This window comes from Schistocerca gregaria, chromosome 9 (assembly GCF_023897955.1).
Source record: "Schistocerca gregaria isolate iqSchGreg1 chromosome 9, iqSchGreg1.2, whole genome shotgun sequence".
Taxonomy (NCBI): Eukaryota; Metazoa; Arthropoda; class Insecta; order Orthoptera; family Acrididae; genus Schistocerca; species Schistocerca gregaria.
The window spans coordinates 120,840,316-120,855,462 of record NC_064928.1 but is presented as its reverse complement, the minus strand read 5'-3'; the positions used below and the strand labels follow the sequence as shown (position 1 = coordinate 120,855,462).

At 39.3% G+C, this 15,147-nt stretch overlaps 1 protein-coding gene across 4 annotated transcripts in view; it reads right to left on the bottom strand.

Moving 5' to 3' along the window:
* LOC126292197 (CLK4-associating serine/arginine rich protein) overlaps positions 1-15,147 on the bottom strand; it is a 133,811-nt gene that overhangs the window by 109,353 nt on the left and 9,311 nt on the right. For all 4 annotated transcript variants that reach the window (XM_049986049.1, XM_049986050.1, XM_049986051.1 and 1 more), the window contains exon 4: positions 3,304-3,485. In XM_049986049.1, coding sequence (XP_049842006.1) covers positions 3,304-3,485 — 182 coding nt within the window. The remainder of the gene's footprint in view (positions 1-3,303; positions 3,486-15,147) is intronic.

The window sequence follows — 15,147 nt, the reverse complement described above, 5'->3', positions numbered from 1 at the left end:
CTCTCTCTCTCTCTCTCTCTCTCTCTCTCTCTCTCTCTCTCCCCCCCCCCCCCTCCTATTAATTCTACCCTTTTTTTAAATATAATAGAGAGAAACATTCCACGCGGGAAAAATATATCTAAAAACAAATATGATGTGACTTACCAAACAAAAGTGCTGGCAGGTTGATAGATACACAAACAAACACAAACATACACACAAAATTCAAGCTTTCACAACCAACGGTAGCTTCATCAGGAAAGGGGGAAGGAGAGGGAAAGATGAAAGGATGTGGGTTTTAAGGGAGAGGGTAAGGAGTCATTCCAATCCTGGGAGCGGAAAGACTTACCTTAGGGGGAAAAAAGGACAGGTATACACTCGCACACACGTGCGGATGGATATGTGTGTGTGCGCGCGCGTGTGTGTATACCTGTCCTTTTTTCCCGCCTAAGGTAAGTCTTTCCGTTCCCGGGATTGGAATGACTCCTTACCCTCTCCCTAAACACCACAACCTTTCGTCTTTCCCTCTCCTTCCCCCTTTCCTGATGAAGCAACTGTTGGTTGCGAAAGCTTGAATTTTGTGTATATGTTTGTGTTTATTTGTGTATCTATCAACCTGACAGCGCTTTCGTTTGGTAAGTCACATCATCTTTGTTTTTAGATATATCTACCTTTTTCTTGTATATTTATATCACATTATATTTGTCCTTGTCAAAGATCATCTTCAGTCCCCTTTTTTTTTTATTTTCTATCATTGCAAATTTCCTATTTACAACAGTTATCCGCCAACTCATTGATTTAATAACAAAAACAGTAAGAGCACTATAGCAAACTCCTGACTTACTTTCATATTTGACATTTTCCTTTATCTCAAAATATCATGCGAAGCCCACTGAAATAGCACTTTCAGTAAAGAAAGTAGAGGGGAAAAGATTTTAAGGTAACTGCCAAACTAGATAATATTTTAATAATGCATATGATGTAGCATGGAACAGAGAAATTAATGGTCCAATACAACATCATTCATACAGTATTATTCCTCACATCAATAGCTTTAGGTAACTCCAGTAGTCACTAATGAACTACCACCCTTTTGAGACATTACCAAAGGTGCTCAACTACTGCCTCTATTTATTTTAAAACTCATAAAACAAAATAATCTGTGTTATCTCCTCTTTAACATTGTTGCTTACATATTCTAAATCACATTTACAATTGGTTCTCTCGTTTATTTAATTTTACATCACACAAAAGTTTGAGTCACATGTATTAGAAATCTCCATTTTTCCATCTTCATTTTTTTCTTTCTTTAGTTTTTAATCTCATCATGTACTTCCATGTATCATAATCTCAAAACTATGGTCACTAATGGGAAAAATCCCCAACTTCAGAATATATTCATTTTAGTACATGTCATCGGTTTCCTTTCTGGGGGCAGTGCTAACAATAAGACTCCACAGAGCACAGACAGCTTACGCAGCTGGCGGTGGTCTCTCGTCAGTGTGAACCACGCAACCACAAACGTGTAACGCGACGCCAACCTTGGCCAAATTCTGTCACACGGGTGTGACCGATCGTTTCATATTGTGGATAAAGTCAAGCCACCACAACAGCATCACCACTCCACAGCACTATGCCTACACTGTTTACCATCACAATCTGTCAGACAGATGTAACAAGTGCTGCTACAGTACAAGCCCCAGACTCATGTGTGATTTCCTGTTATTTGTGCTGCACCGACTCTTGGCTATGAATTGGTTTCTTAAGTGTTACTATCAAACTGTCAAGATAATTCAGTATTTTATCACGGTATTTATTGTAGCTTGTGTTTGTGCAACGAAATGACTACGAGCTGACATTTAAGTTTTGACTAAACCGTTTCATTGACTCTTTCCCTCCTGCACTGCCTTTCACACCACCTTACATGCAGCTCAGGTTACCTTTACCATTTCAATTCCTTACAGAATTCTTTATGGCCTCTTACAGCTCTGGAAGTTCTTTCTGCTTTCTACAGGGGAAAAAATTAAATTTAATATAAAAAATGGAAATGAGTGTCAGTCGTCAGTGGCTGGAGTTCCCAGGCGGGAAGTTCGGCTGCCAAGTGCAAGTCTTATTGAGTGCGACACCACATTGGGTGACTTGCGCGTCAACAATGGGGACAAAATGACAATTAGGACAGAATGACACCCAGTCCTGAGGGGAGAAAATCTCCCACCCCAGCCGAGACTTGAACTCGGGCCCCCGTGCCTGGCATTCTGACGAGCTGATCATTCAGCTAATAAAAAAGAAACACACAAATGGTCTTGGAAGCACAAGGTTGTAACACCTTCTTGTTGCAGTCCAGTGTACATAAAGCATTTTTTTACAACTATTTCTTATTCATTTTTCAATAAATCATCCTGTGCCCATTTGGCGCTAGCATACAAAAAGTTTCCACAATATAAAAACAAATAACATATGTTTACTGAAAATCACAGTCACCAAGAGTTATGGTACATGTGCTGGATGCTTTGATCAAAAAAATGTATCTTCTTAACATTGAGTTTTATGAATCAAGTTCTGGAGTTCAGTTTGGGTTTTTGACATTACATAGTGCAGATGAACACCCTGTACACACCCACCCATAGAAATGCTGTGACTGATAAATTTTTCTTTGGTTGCCAAAGATTTGTGATAACTGAAATTGTATTCAATAGTAAAGGTTTTCCTTAACAGCAGATGGAATACAATTTTCTGTAAGTATCAACAAGCTGTGGGGCACCACTTGCAAAAATATTAAACGCACTAGTATACACAATCACTTTTTTAAGAATAGAATTTATACCTCTTCGGACGTCAGGCTTTGAGAACTACTAGCACTCTTCATGTGTACACACAAATATACTTACAAGAAAATTTTCGCATTTCACGTGACACCACAACAGATTTTGTATGTGACATACATTTTGTATCTTAAGATTTCATTTTCTGATCTATTATTAGTGCTCCTTTTTTTTTTTTAATTGTCTGTGTTATCTATCCCTTTTTATGTTTATCTTTTTTAAATATTGCTACCTTCTCCAGAAGCAGATTTTACATCTTTAAACTATACTGTGCTGCCTTCCACTGTTTTGTACTTCCACTAATGACCAATTTTTGATTTGATTTAGCCACTTTATGATACTTACATAATAAAAATCATTATTATTATAATACACACTCTCTTACTCACCTAATGCTTAAATCATCAATGAAACTGCCTTAACAATATAACAATAGCTGTAATTGTGTCCTTTGGCAAAGTCCTGTTTCCACTTAATCTCGGATATGTTAAGCTATACTCACTTCCAAGAAAATCATTTTGGACAATGATGCGATACCGCTCATAATTTATAAGCCTCTCTTCCCTTGACAACTCCTCTGGTGGTGGCGGTTCTGTCCGTGATGGATACTCTGGGATGATATCCAGATGGGCACGTACATCAAATCTGTCTATCAACACATCCTGTCTTCCTTGCCACGGCATCCTGCAATACATTTCCATTCAAGGGTAATGGCACTATTTATTTTTTATCCAAAAAATGGTAAAAGGAGGAGGGGGAGAGCTGTGTGATGCAGGTAAAAACAATGACACAGTTTTATCTATGAGAAAGTATTCAGTATAGTTGGAACATTGTAAACAGAGTTTTCACACAGCAAAAAAAATATGTTCAGATCTCAGGAAAGCAACATATTAATTTTACCTTGTGTTACTTCTTTAGTCACAGTTACAATGAAGTACACAACAGAAAAATATCCGGAAGTAGTAATTAGCACAATAAAAACCTCCAGTTCCGAGCAATGACCCTATGAACAAGTACTACAACTGTAACATCAGATCATCGTGTGCATACTTAACAAGACCTCTGTGGGCATCTGGGCTTTTTGGGTAGGCACACTCTTGTAATTGATGCCTTCAAATGTACTTGAAATCAAACTACAATATGGAAATAAGAATTTCCATTGAGCTGTAAATACCAGCATCTATATCTACACAGATACTCTGCAAGCCACCGTACCGTGTGGGGAGGAGGGTACCCTGTGCCACTACTAGTTGTTTCCTTTCCTGTTCCAATCGCAAATAGAGCAAGGGAGAAATGACTTGTCTCTATACCTCCTTATGCGCCCTAATTTCTCTAATCTTATCTTCGTGTTCCTTATACGCAATATATGTTGGCAGCAGTAGAATTGCTCGACATTCAGCTTCAAATGCCAGTTATCTAAATTTTCTAAAAATAGTGTCCCTCGAAAAGAATGTCATTTTCCGGCCGAGGATTCCCATTTGCTATCTCGAAGCATCTCTGCAACACATGTTCCTCGAACCTACCTGTAACAAATCTAGTGGCCTGTCTCTGAATTGCACTGACGTGTTCCTCAAATTTGACCTGGTACAGGTCCGAAACACTCCATTAGTACTCAAGAATAGGTCACACCACCGTCCTGTATGCAGTCTCTTTTACATGTGAACAATTCATTCTTAAAATTCCCCCAATAAACCGAAGTTCACCATTCACCTTCTTTACCAGAGTTCTCACATGCTCATTCTGTTTCATATCACTTTTCAGTGTTTTGCCTAAATATTTAAATGACTTGACTGTATCGAGCAGGACACTAGTAATACTGTAACCATAAATTAAAGGTTTGTTTTCACTACTCGTTTACATTATCTTACATTTTTCCACATTTAGAGCTTGCTGCCAATTATCACACCAACTATATTTCTTCTAAGTCATCTTGCATCTTCCTACAGTCTCTCAACTTCTACACCTTACCGTGCACCAGAGCGTCATCAGCAAACAACTGCGGATTGCTGTCCACCCTGTTCACCAAATTATTTACGTATATAGAGAAAAACAGCAGTCCTGTTGCATTTGCCTGGGTCACTCTTAACATTATCGTCGTCTCTGATGAACACCCTCTGTTGAAAGCAACATACTGGGTTCTATTATTTGAGAAGTCTTTGAGCAACTCACATACCTGTGAACATATTCCATATGCCCATACCTTCGTTAACAGGCTGCTATGGGGCATCGCAGCAAATGCTTCATGGAAATATGGAACGTGCCTGTCACCCTTTATCCATAGTTTGCAGGATACCATGAGAGAAATTGGTAAGCTGATGTTCGCACGATCAATGCTTTCTAAATCCATGCTGATTCGTGGACATAAGTTTCTTAGTGTCAAGAAAATTTTTTACGAAAAGCATAGCTCCTCACCACATAGTGGAAATTTCGAGTTGCAGATAGACACAACGAAGACTGTCGCCAAATAAGCTTTCAGCCAACAAGGCCTTTGTCACAAATAGGTGACACACACACACACACACACACACACACACACACACACACACACAGCCTGTGGCAGCTGAAGTCCCACTACGAGGAGGTGCAGCAGTGCATGATGGGAGAGGCAACAGAGTGGGGAGGGGCAACTGGGTGGGGGTACGGAGGAGGCTGAGGTGGGGAGGGACAGCAGGCTAGAGATGGGGGACGGTGAAGTGCTGCTGGGAAATGTACAAGGATGAGGTGGAGAGATGGTAGAGCGGCTAGGTGCAGTCGGGAGATAAGACGGAGAGCAGGAAAGGTGGCATAGCAGAAAAGGGCAAAAATAAAAATTGCGCTGGTGGAATAGAGGGCTGTAAGGCGTTGGAATGGGAACAAGGAAGGGGTTGATGGGTGAGGACAATGACTAATAAAGGTTGACACCAGCAGGGTTGCAGGAATGCAGGTCCGTTCCCACCTGCGCAATTCAGAAAATCTGGTGTTAGTGGGGAGGATCCATATGGTACAGACTGCGAAGTAGTCACTGAAATGCCGAATGTCGTATTGGATGGCATGCTCAGCAACAATGTGGTCCACTTGTTGCTTGGCCACACTTTGGCGATGACCATTCATACGAAGAGACAGCTTGTCGGTTGTCATGTCCACACAGAATGCAGCGCAGCACAGTGATTGCAGCTTAGCTTGAGGATCAGATGACTGGTTTCACAGCCAGCCCTGCCTTTGATGGGCTACGTGATGTTTGTAACTGGAATGTAGTAGGTGGTGGTGGGAGGATGTATGGGACAGCAAGGTTTATAGGTGAATGTATATGACAGGTGGCAGAATCCTTCTACCATGAAATCCTTGCAGTTCAAAACAACAGTGGAGGAGCCTTTGTCTGCAGGTAGGATTATAAGGTCAGGATCTGTTTTCAGATGGTGGAATGCATTGCTTTCTGTGGATTTAAGGTTACTTTGCATGCTGAGGGATATGGGGAATGATGGTCAGGCGAGGTTCAAGGTTAATAAATTCTGCAAAGTTACAAGGGGATGGTTTGGGGGCAGTGGGGGTGTATCACAGTTGGATGGAGGAGTGAACTGAGTCAGTCAGGGTTCAACATTGATCTTTAGTTTTATCTGATTGATAGGGTTAGTGGTGAAAAAGTGTTTCCACTGTAGGGACCAGGAGAAGGAGAGAAGGTCTTTAACAAGTCCTGCGCGATTGAATTTGAAAGAGGGGCGACAGGTGAGGCCTTTGGAAAGGACCTGATATTTCTCTGGGGCTAAGGCTTTTAGAGGAAAGGTTCATAACTGTGTTTCGGGTCTGTTTAGGTTCTGGATTCGTGTGGTGGTGGGAGGGAGTTTTGGAGTGTGGGGTAAATGTAGTGAGACAGGGTTTGTCAGCTATGTGGCGACATGGGGAAGGTTTGGAGGTTGTTATAGAGGTAGTGGACAGTGGTATGCCAAGTTGGGAGTAGGAAGTGAGCAGGGTGAAGAGTTTTTTTTGAGGTGATGCTGTGCATGTTGCTCTAATTTGTGGAGGGCAAGAGTTTCAATGTGTGGTATGGGATCCGGGATTTTGGGATTGCACAGCATGAGAATTTTACAGATGGAGAGACGGTATTTCTACGAGTTTTGGGCTTGGTTGATATGGTTTTGCAGGTCTATGATGGTGAGGGCCAAGGATTGGTGCGATGTGTACAGATGGAGGTCACTGTGGAAGGAAGGGTGGCAGCTGGAGATGGGTAAATTGCCTGTAAGGCTATTTGGGGGGGGGGGGGGGGGGGCGGGGGGAGAGATTCCATGAGTCAGGTAACAACGCAGGAACAATATGTGGGACTGGGTTCTGGCTAGGGATAAGGAAACTTTTCTGTACTGATGCGGATGGAAGCAGCAAGGATCCATGGTGAGGAAAAAATGCAAAAAATTACGTAAATAACGTAGAATTACGCCCAAAAACATCCACAAAACTACACACAAATAAGTGGGGGAAAAAAATCACGAAAAGGATGAAACGGATGGAAAACGGGGAAACAAGATGAAATCTGAGAGTGTATGATGATAGTGAAGGGGAAAACTCACTGAAATTCTTGTGAAGTCACAATGAGATCACAGAAAAGATACAAACAAAAAATATTTTACTGTGGGTTGCAGGTCTGAGGGTGGATAAGTGTGAAGAACAGGGACGGCAGACGTGAGTGGATGAGGTGAAATTAATAGGTGTCAACTGCGACAGTACGGAGAAAGAACGGTAGGTGGGGAGTGGTTGGTAGGACAAGATACAACATCGTGTGGCACCAGAAAGGTGAGAGAAATAACATGTGAAAACACACGGAGAGTGATCAACTTGAAGGTATAGGATTAATGACAATGGTGTGAGTAACGTGGAATGTAAGATGCTGCACTAACAATTAGCATGGTCTTGTTGTGCACGGCCAAGACGGTTGAATCAAGGGCTTGTAAGTACAGTGTGCAGTGCAGCTTTTAACGCGACAAGAGAAACACAGGAAAGAAGAGCTAGAAGGAAGGACAATGAGTACAGTAATGCGTTAGAAAAAGTCTCGAGAAAGTTTATTATATTAGAACTGAGAATAGGTACAAGGATGCTGCAGCAAACAGTAGTTAGGGATATTGGTCTGTCATTTTGCGGGTCAGCTCTTTTACCCTTTTTACCTTCTGGAGTCACCTGCCCTTTCTTTCAATTGCTGGAGGCTAAGTGCTGGGCAAAAGATTCACAATAAATGCCATATGGGTAAGGGGCCTATACCATAGAGTACTCTTTTTAAAATCGAACTGGGATTCAATCCAGACCTTGTGATTTATTTGCTTTCAAATCTTTCAGTTGTTTTTTATGCTTATTACTACATCATCCATATGGGAGTCTGCCAGACAATATGCTTCTGTCTCCTGGGTGAACAATTTCTTGAATGTGAGATTTAAAATTTCAGCTTTCAACTGCCACACCTGACTGGTCAACAAGGGACTGAATAAGAGACTTAGACCTGCTTAGCGATTTTCAATAGGACCAGAATTTTCTTGGCTTCTCTGCCAGATCTTTTGCTAAGGTGTGGCGGTGGTGATAGTTGTATGTTTTGCGCACAGATCTCTTCACTGACAGATGACACTCTACTAACCTTTCCTTGTCTCGTTCGTGCATTCTCTTTTGAACCAAGAATGCAACAGCCATTTTTTCCTCAGCATCTTCCGAATTTTGTCATTAAACCATGGTGGGTTTTTTCCACCCTTTATCCACTTACTAGGCACATTACTCTACAGACCACGTTTTACTATATAACCACAGAATGCACGATTTGGGAGCTTCAGGAGGCAGGGGGTGGAGGACTTGAAGAAACACTGTCACAAAACCAAACAACAATTTTTCACTCAAACCTATATCTTGGGCTGTGCCACACATCATTGTCACCACAACAAGAAAAAGCTATATTTTTACCTTGATTATTGTATATGTTAATTATATTTTTGAAAAAAGAAAAAGAGAAACTAAGGAAAGAAATTCCATTACTGAGAAATTAAAATGGTAGCTTTAAGGTGAAATATGATAAAAACTGGAACACCAATTGTACAAGTCTGATTTCCTCAGACAGACAACCACAGTGCTGAAATGAAAATTCTTCAAAATGCTCATTGTTCATACTCTGTTGTCTCACTTACCTGACTCCTCCACACATTCCTATTGCATGCAACATATAGTTAAGTAACTTGGAATCACATTCATTCCTCTATTACGTTAGCAATATAAAGGGTGGTATTTATACCAGATATAAATACACACAACGGCATTCTAAGTATTTTTCCTCTCTCCATCATATTTAGTAGTATAAAACACACACACACACACACACACACACACACACACACACACACACACACACACACACTAGAAACAGAGTGAGTATGAGTCTAATCTTGAGGGTTGCATATCTTAAAAATCAAGGCATCGCTGTTGTATCAGTGCTATACTGACTTCTTCCTTCCCATTGTAGTTCTGCAGATATGAAGAGTCTGACAATGGTGGCACAAAAATCACTTCCTATTAGTCGACTCTTTCTCTGTAACTGAAGTGTGCAGGGGTGTCAAGGGCAAGTTTTGACTTAAGAGGGCACATTCCCACGTGTCGATAAACGATCTTGATGAAACTTGGTGGGTTTGTGGAGAGACAAAACAGTGAAATACGTATTTTTCTGTTTGTGCCCAGTTTCAGTTTTAAGGGGTGAAATACACTCCGAATTGTAATTTGGTATTTTAGGTTTAGAGGGAATATCTTCAAAATGGTGATATAAAAAAGGTTTTTCATATAAAAGCTGATATGTAAGTAATGTTCTTGAAAAAGAGTATAATCAACTTTTGTAATAACCTGAACTTTTGCAAATTAAGCCACTACAATTAATTAATACTGAAAAACTTAAACTTCTTTTTTTTACAACATAAATTTAAGAAGCTTTCATGCCATGGACATCACTGTGTAATAAGACTGGCATCTGAAATACCATTTTTGGAAAATAAGCTGTACACAATGGTCTGTCCGAGTATTTTTAACATACTTAATTAAATATCAAAATTATTATTATTATTATTATTATTATTATTATTATACATTTTGGCCCTTAAGACAGTGATTGAACTTAAATGTTACACAATTATTCAATTTTCTCTTTTTTATGTTTTCTTCTTTTGCTCTTCCCAAAACGTCTTCATTCTTTGACTGTGTTTGTGTTTCCTTTGCTCTGTCCATATTTTCCATGGTTTCTTCCTTTCTTTTATTTAAAATTTCATGTGCATAATTTTGTTTCTGAATTTGTCTCTTTCATCTATCATTTCTTTATTGATTCCTGCTTGTTTTAGGTCTTCTTCTATTTCATGAAACCAGTTGGTATTTTTGATTGAGCTGTTGACTACATCAAAAATTCCCTTTGTGAATTTGGTGTTGCTCATTCTGTGTATGTGCCCAAGGAATGTTAATCAACATTTTCTGATTATGTCCATGAGTCTGTCTGTATGTCCGTATAGTTCTTTGGTTGGCCTCTTCATTCATATACCATCTCTATGTACTGCTCCAAAAATTTTTTGAAGGATTTTATGTTCCATGTTTTGAGTCTCTGCGATGCCTGATGCCCTGACTGAGGTCATTTCTGATGCATAGAGGGCTTCTGGTAGAACAACCGTATTGAAGTGCCTGAGTTTCGCCTGTCTTGAGGTGCTTCTTTTATTGTAGTGCGTCCATGTGAGTTTGTATGCTTTCTGAAGTTTTTCTGTTTGCTCTGTATTGGATGCCTTGTTTGATCCTCCTATTTGTATGTATTCTCTCCAGGATAATTACATTTTTACATTCTGCTAACCAGTCCATATTTTGTGTGCATGACTTCTGAATTATTGTTCTTTCTTTCCATATATTGTGTTTTCTCATATGATATATGTAACTCATTTTAGCAGACTTCATGTAAATATTCCAGGGCTTCTTGAGCTGCTTCTCTGTTGTTGCTGAGTATTGCCAAGTCATCTGCAAATGCTAGGCATTTTATGATTGTCTTGTTTGCAAGTGTTCTTCCTAACTGAATTCCTTTTACTTTTTCTTCCCGCTGCTTGATAATTTTGGCCAGTACTATGTTGAATAGAAGTGGTGAGAGATTATCTCCTTGTCTGACCCCTGTATGTGTCTGAAATGGCTCGGAGATTTTTCCCATAAATTTTATTTTGGAAGTAGCATCTGTTCTAATAGTGCCCTAGTTCTTCTGTCTATTCCATATTCTTCTAGTGTGTCAAAGAGAGTCTGCCTGTCAATGGAGTCATAGGCCTTCTTACAGTCCCTGCCTGGTATTCACTTATCTTTGTAACCACTTGTGGTTACAGTCTGTTCAGTAACACTTTGGACAGAATTTTGTAAGTGACCGGTAATACCGAGAACCCTCTATAATTATTAGGCTCTGTCCTGTCTCCCTTTCTGTGGAGTGGGTGAATCAGTGTCCATTTCCATTCCTGTGGAATTTTGTCTGTACTCCATATTTCCATTTCCAATTTGTAATATTTTGGTCTGCGAGTTTCCAGATCTCGGCAATAATGCCATCTTCCACTAGGGTTATGTTTTTGTTTAGTTGTTTTATAATCTCCTCCACCTCTGTGATTGTAGGCGGCTTTGAGTCTGGGTTTGGTAGTGTTTTGTGAAGTGTAATCTTTCCTTGAGGAGTTTATCAAAGTATCCTTCAAGAATATTGAAATTTTCAATAGTGTGTGTTTCTGGAGTTCCATTTGTTCTTCTGAAGCAGATAAGGCTGCAAACCCATTATATTTTCCCCGAATATTGTGTAGAAATTTCTCGTATTATTGAGAAAGACTTCAAGAAAAATATCTAGCCTATCTTTGTTGTATGCTCTTTTTCACTGCTCCAATGTCTTGAGGATTGTTTTTTGGATTTTATGAAAGTCCTGCCAGGTTTCAGTTGTTCTGTTGCTGCTAAACTACTTCCATGCCTTAATTCTTCATTCAACTGCTTGATCAGAAGTTACATTTCACCATCTATTTTTGCATTTCCTGGGAGACTGATCCCAACACATTCCTCCTGAATTGTCTTCGCCAGGTCTATCCAATCCTCTGTTGTATTCTGATTAATTTCTTCAATAATTTTATCTTTGTTTATCCTTATGTGTTCTGGATCTGGTCTTATAATTTTATTCTGTGTTGCCTTTCTATTCTTTGGAATTTGCCTAATCTTTACTTATAGTAAGTGACAGTCAGACTAAGAATCCTTTGCGAGTTCTCACATTTCGAATTTCACTCGAGATTTTACTTGTCACAGCTATGTAGTCTATTTGGAATTCTCCCCATGTTTTTGGGAGTTTTCCACATTGTCAGTTTTCGTCTCGGCTTAAGAGATTGTGTAGACATAACTTTTGAGTTAAAATTTTGACACTACTTTATGAAATGCTCCTCATTCTTGTTTGTGCATTTGTGTGCTGCATGTGGGCCAGCGATTTCCTTGTACTACTTCTCTTTGCCTAGATGTGCAGTGAAATCTCCTAGTAAAATTTTGACATGTCTTTCTGGTATTTTGTTTGTCATTTCTTCCATGTCTTCCCAAAAGTCTTCCAACTTCTTGTGGTCTCTTCCTGTTGTGATCATTTGTAGGTGCACATGCGTTGACGGTTGTGTATCTTCCGTTTCCTGATTTGAAGGTTACTGTGGAGATTCTTTCTGATACTGAACTGAAATCTATGATGTTGTCCATGACAGATTTGTGTACTGCAAATCTTGTGCCAAACGCTGTAGGTGTTCTCTCCCGACAGCAGGTTTTCCTTTGTACATTCTGTCGTTTTCCATGTCGAAATGGTTCTCGCCAGTAAAATGCGTCTCTTGTATTGTGAGGATTTTGATGAGAAATTTTTCCAGTACATCAGAAAGCTGTTTAAGTTTGCCTATCTTAACCAGTGTATTGGTGTTGAGTGTGCCAATAAAATATTTGCAAAGAGGTTTCGAGAAGTTCCGACTCCTTACTTTGTGATGTTCCCGGTCCCCCAGAATCCAATGACCAGGAAAAACCAGTAAATTCACTGGGGCTTGGGGTAGTAGGATTCTTTCCCATTGTTCCATCATGACTTTTTCCAGTTGAAGATGGTAAATTATTTGTTTTACTTATTTTTGTGTTATGTTTTAAATTTTTATTTCATGTTTTACACTCATGTTTTCTTTTATTTTTAATTTATTGTTTCACATATGTGTATTTTATTTATTGAAAATAATTACAATAAAGATAATCCGTAAAGAAATGCTTAAAGTGTAACTTTTTATAGAGAGGCTTAAAACATAACTTTTTATATGCCATGCACATAAATTAATGAAATTTTCTTCACACAATACACGCAACAGAGAAGAGAATATAAAACAAAATTAAGCGGGACTTCTAATCGTCACGGGTAATCCTCTAAATATCTTGATTTGTATCAGGCATACTTCTGCACATTGGTAAGCCTTAGTGAAGAGGATTAATTATGTAGTAGTGTCTGTAGCTCAATTCCACTGTTTTTCAAGTGGACATCAAAATCTTTCAACACAACTTAAGCTGATACAAATCAGAATATTTAGAGGATCAGCCATGACAATTTGAAATCCTGCTGAATTTTGTTTCATTTATTATCTTCTCCATTGTATATATTACGTTAAGAAATTTCTATCATTTTATGTGCATGATGTTTAAAAATATTACATTTTAAGCATTTCTTTACAGACTGTCATTACTGCAACTACTTTCTATCACAATAATGAGTTAGCTATTATTTTCAAAATACACGTATGTTAAATATAAACTAAAAAATAAATGAATCCATGAATGTTAAACATAAACCAAAATGAGTAAAATAAATACAAGGGAATGTCTGAAAGAGGTGCAAAATAGTTTTATTATCAAAAAGTTTAATATGTGACAAAACAATCACAGGTGAACTTGCATATTTTACCTAGTTTTCTACAGTCACCAACATTCTCAATACACTTCTCCTGTCAGCGTACCATTTTCAATATGCCCTGCTTGTAGAAGTCCATTTGGTTGGACCATAGCCATCTGTGGACTGCTGATTTCACTTCCGCATCACTCGCAAAGAGTCAGCTGCCCAGGAATTTCTTCATGTGACCAAACAGATGAAAGTTCAATGGTGCAACATCCAGACTGTACAGTAGATGCTGGAGCACTTCCCACACAAATTTGGCGATTTTCTCAAAAACAGCAGCAGTAATATGGGGGCACACATTGTCAAAAAAAATCTGACACCTTCAAACATTGACATTGTGGAGTCTGTTACGAAGGGCAGGTCCTATGTTCAGAGAGGGAGTCCAAAAGTAACATGCCATGCACATCCCAAAACACTGTCACAACCACTTTCCTAGCAGACTGAATCACTCTGAATTTTTTTCGTACTGCGGAACAAGCATGTTTACACTTCAGGGAGGCTTCTTGGTTTTGGGGATTTAGTGGTATGCCCATAACTCATCACCACCGACAATTCCTTTCAGAAAATAGTGCCCTTCTGCAGCGCGACGCATTAAGTGATCCAAGTTTGTCATTTACTAGTCCTTGAGGTTGTCTGTCAGGTTCTTAGGCACACAGTGAGCACTAACTTTACAAAATTTCAACATGTCATGAATAATATCATACACCACACCATAGGAAATGTTTAACTGCTGCGACAACGTTTGCAACTGCACACACTGGTCATTCAAAATTGCCGCCTCGAGGGCTGCGACATTCTCCAGGGTTGCAGCTGTTACTGGCCAGCCTGAGTGTGGCAGATCACTAAAGTTCACACATCCCTCTTGGAAGAATGCACACCACCTGGAGATATTGCTTCAGTCCATACAGTAGTCCCATATACGAAACAAATGCCCCTGTGAATTTCACTCAATTTATATACTTCGGCCCACAAATATCGACTACACTTTGCCACTCTTCACAACTCGACAACAGTAAAAGCGTGTCATATTTGTTTTGTAGTTCACGCTAAACTTGCTAGAACTGCAAATGAAAACAAAATGCTCTCGGTAGCACAAATTTCAAACTATATCGTCATGAAATTTCAACACACCAACTGCAAATACGAAAATTAAGTGATGGAGTGTAAACAACTGCAAATATGCTCCTTCAAAGGAAGAAGGAAGTCTGGAAAATGTTTGACACTGTAATCCACCCTCCAGAAGAAAAACATACAAAGAATGTACAATGCAAACAAACTGGTTCGAGTCTTGTTTATTCCACATCCATTATGGAAAACCACGTGCAGTCCGTCAAATCGAATACAAAGTACAGAACAAAATCACTTATCGCCCTGCAACCAAAAATTGCACTATCTGTGTATTCTTTTAGTCGTGGCAACTTGCATTTATGGGAT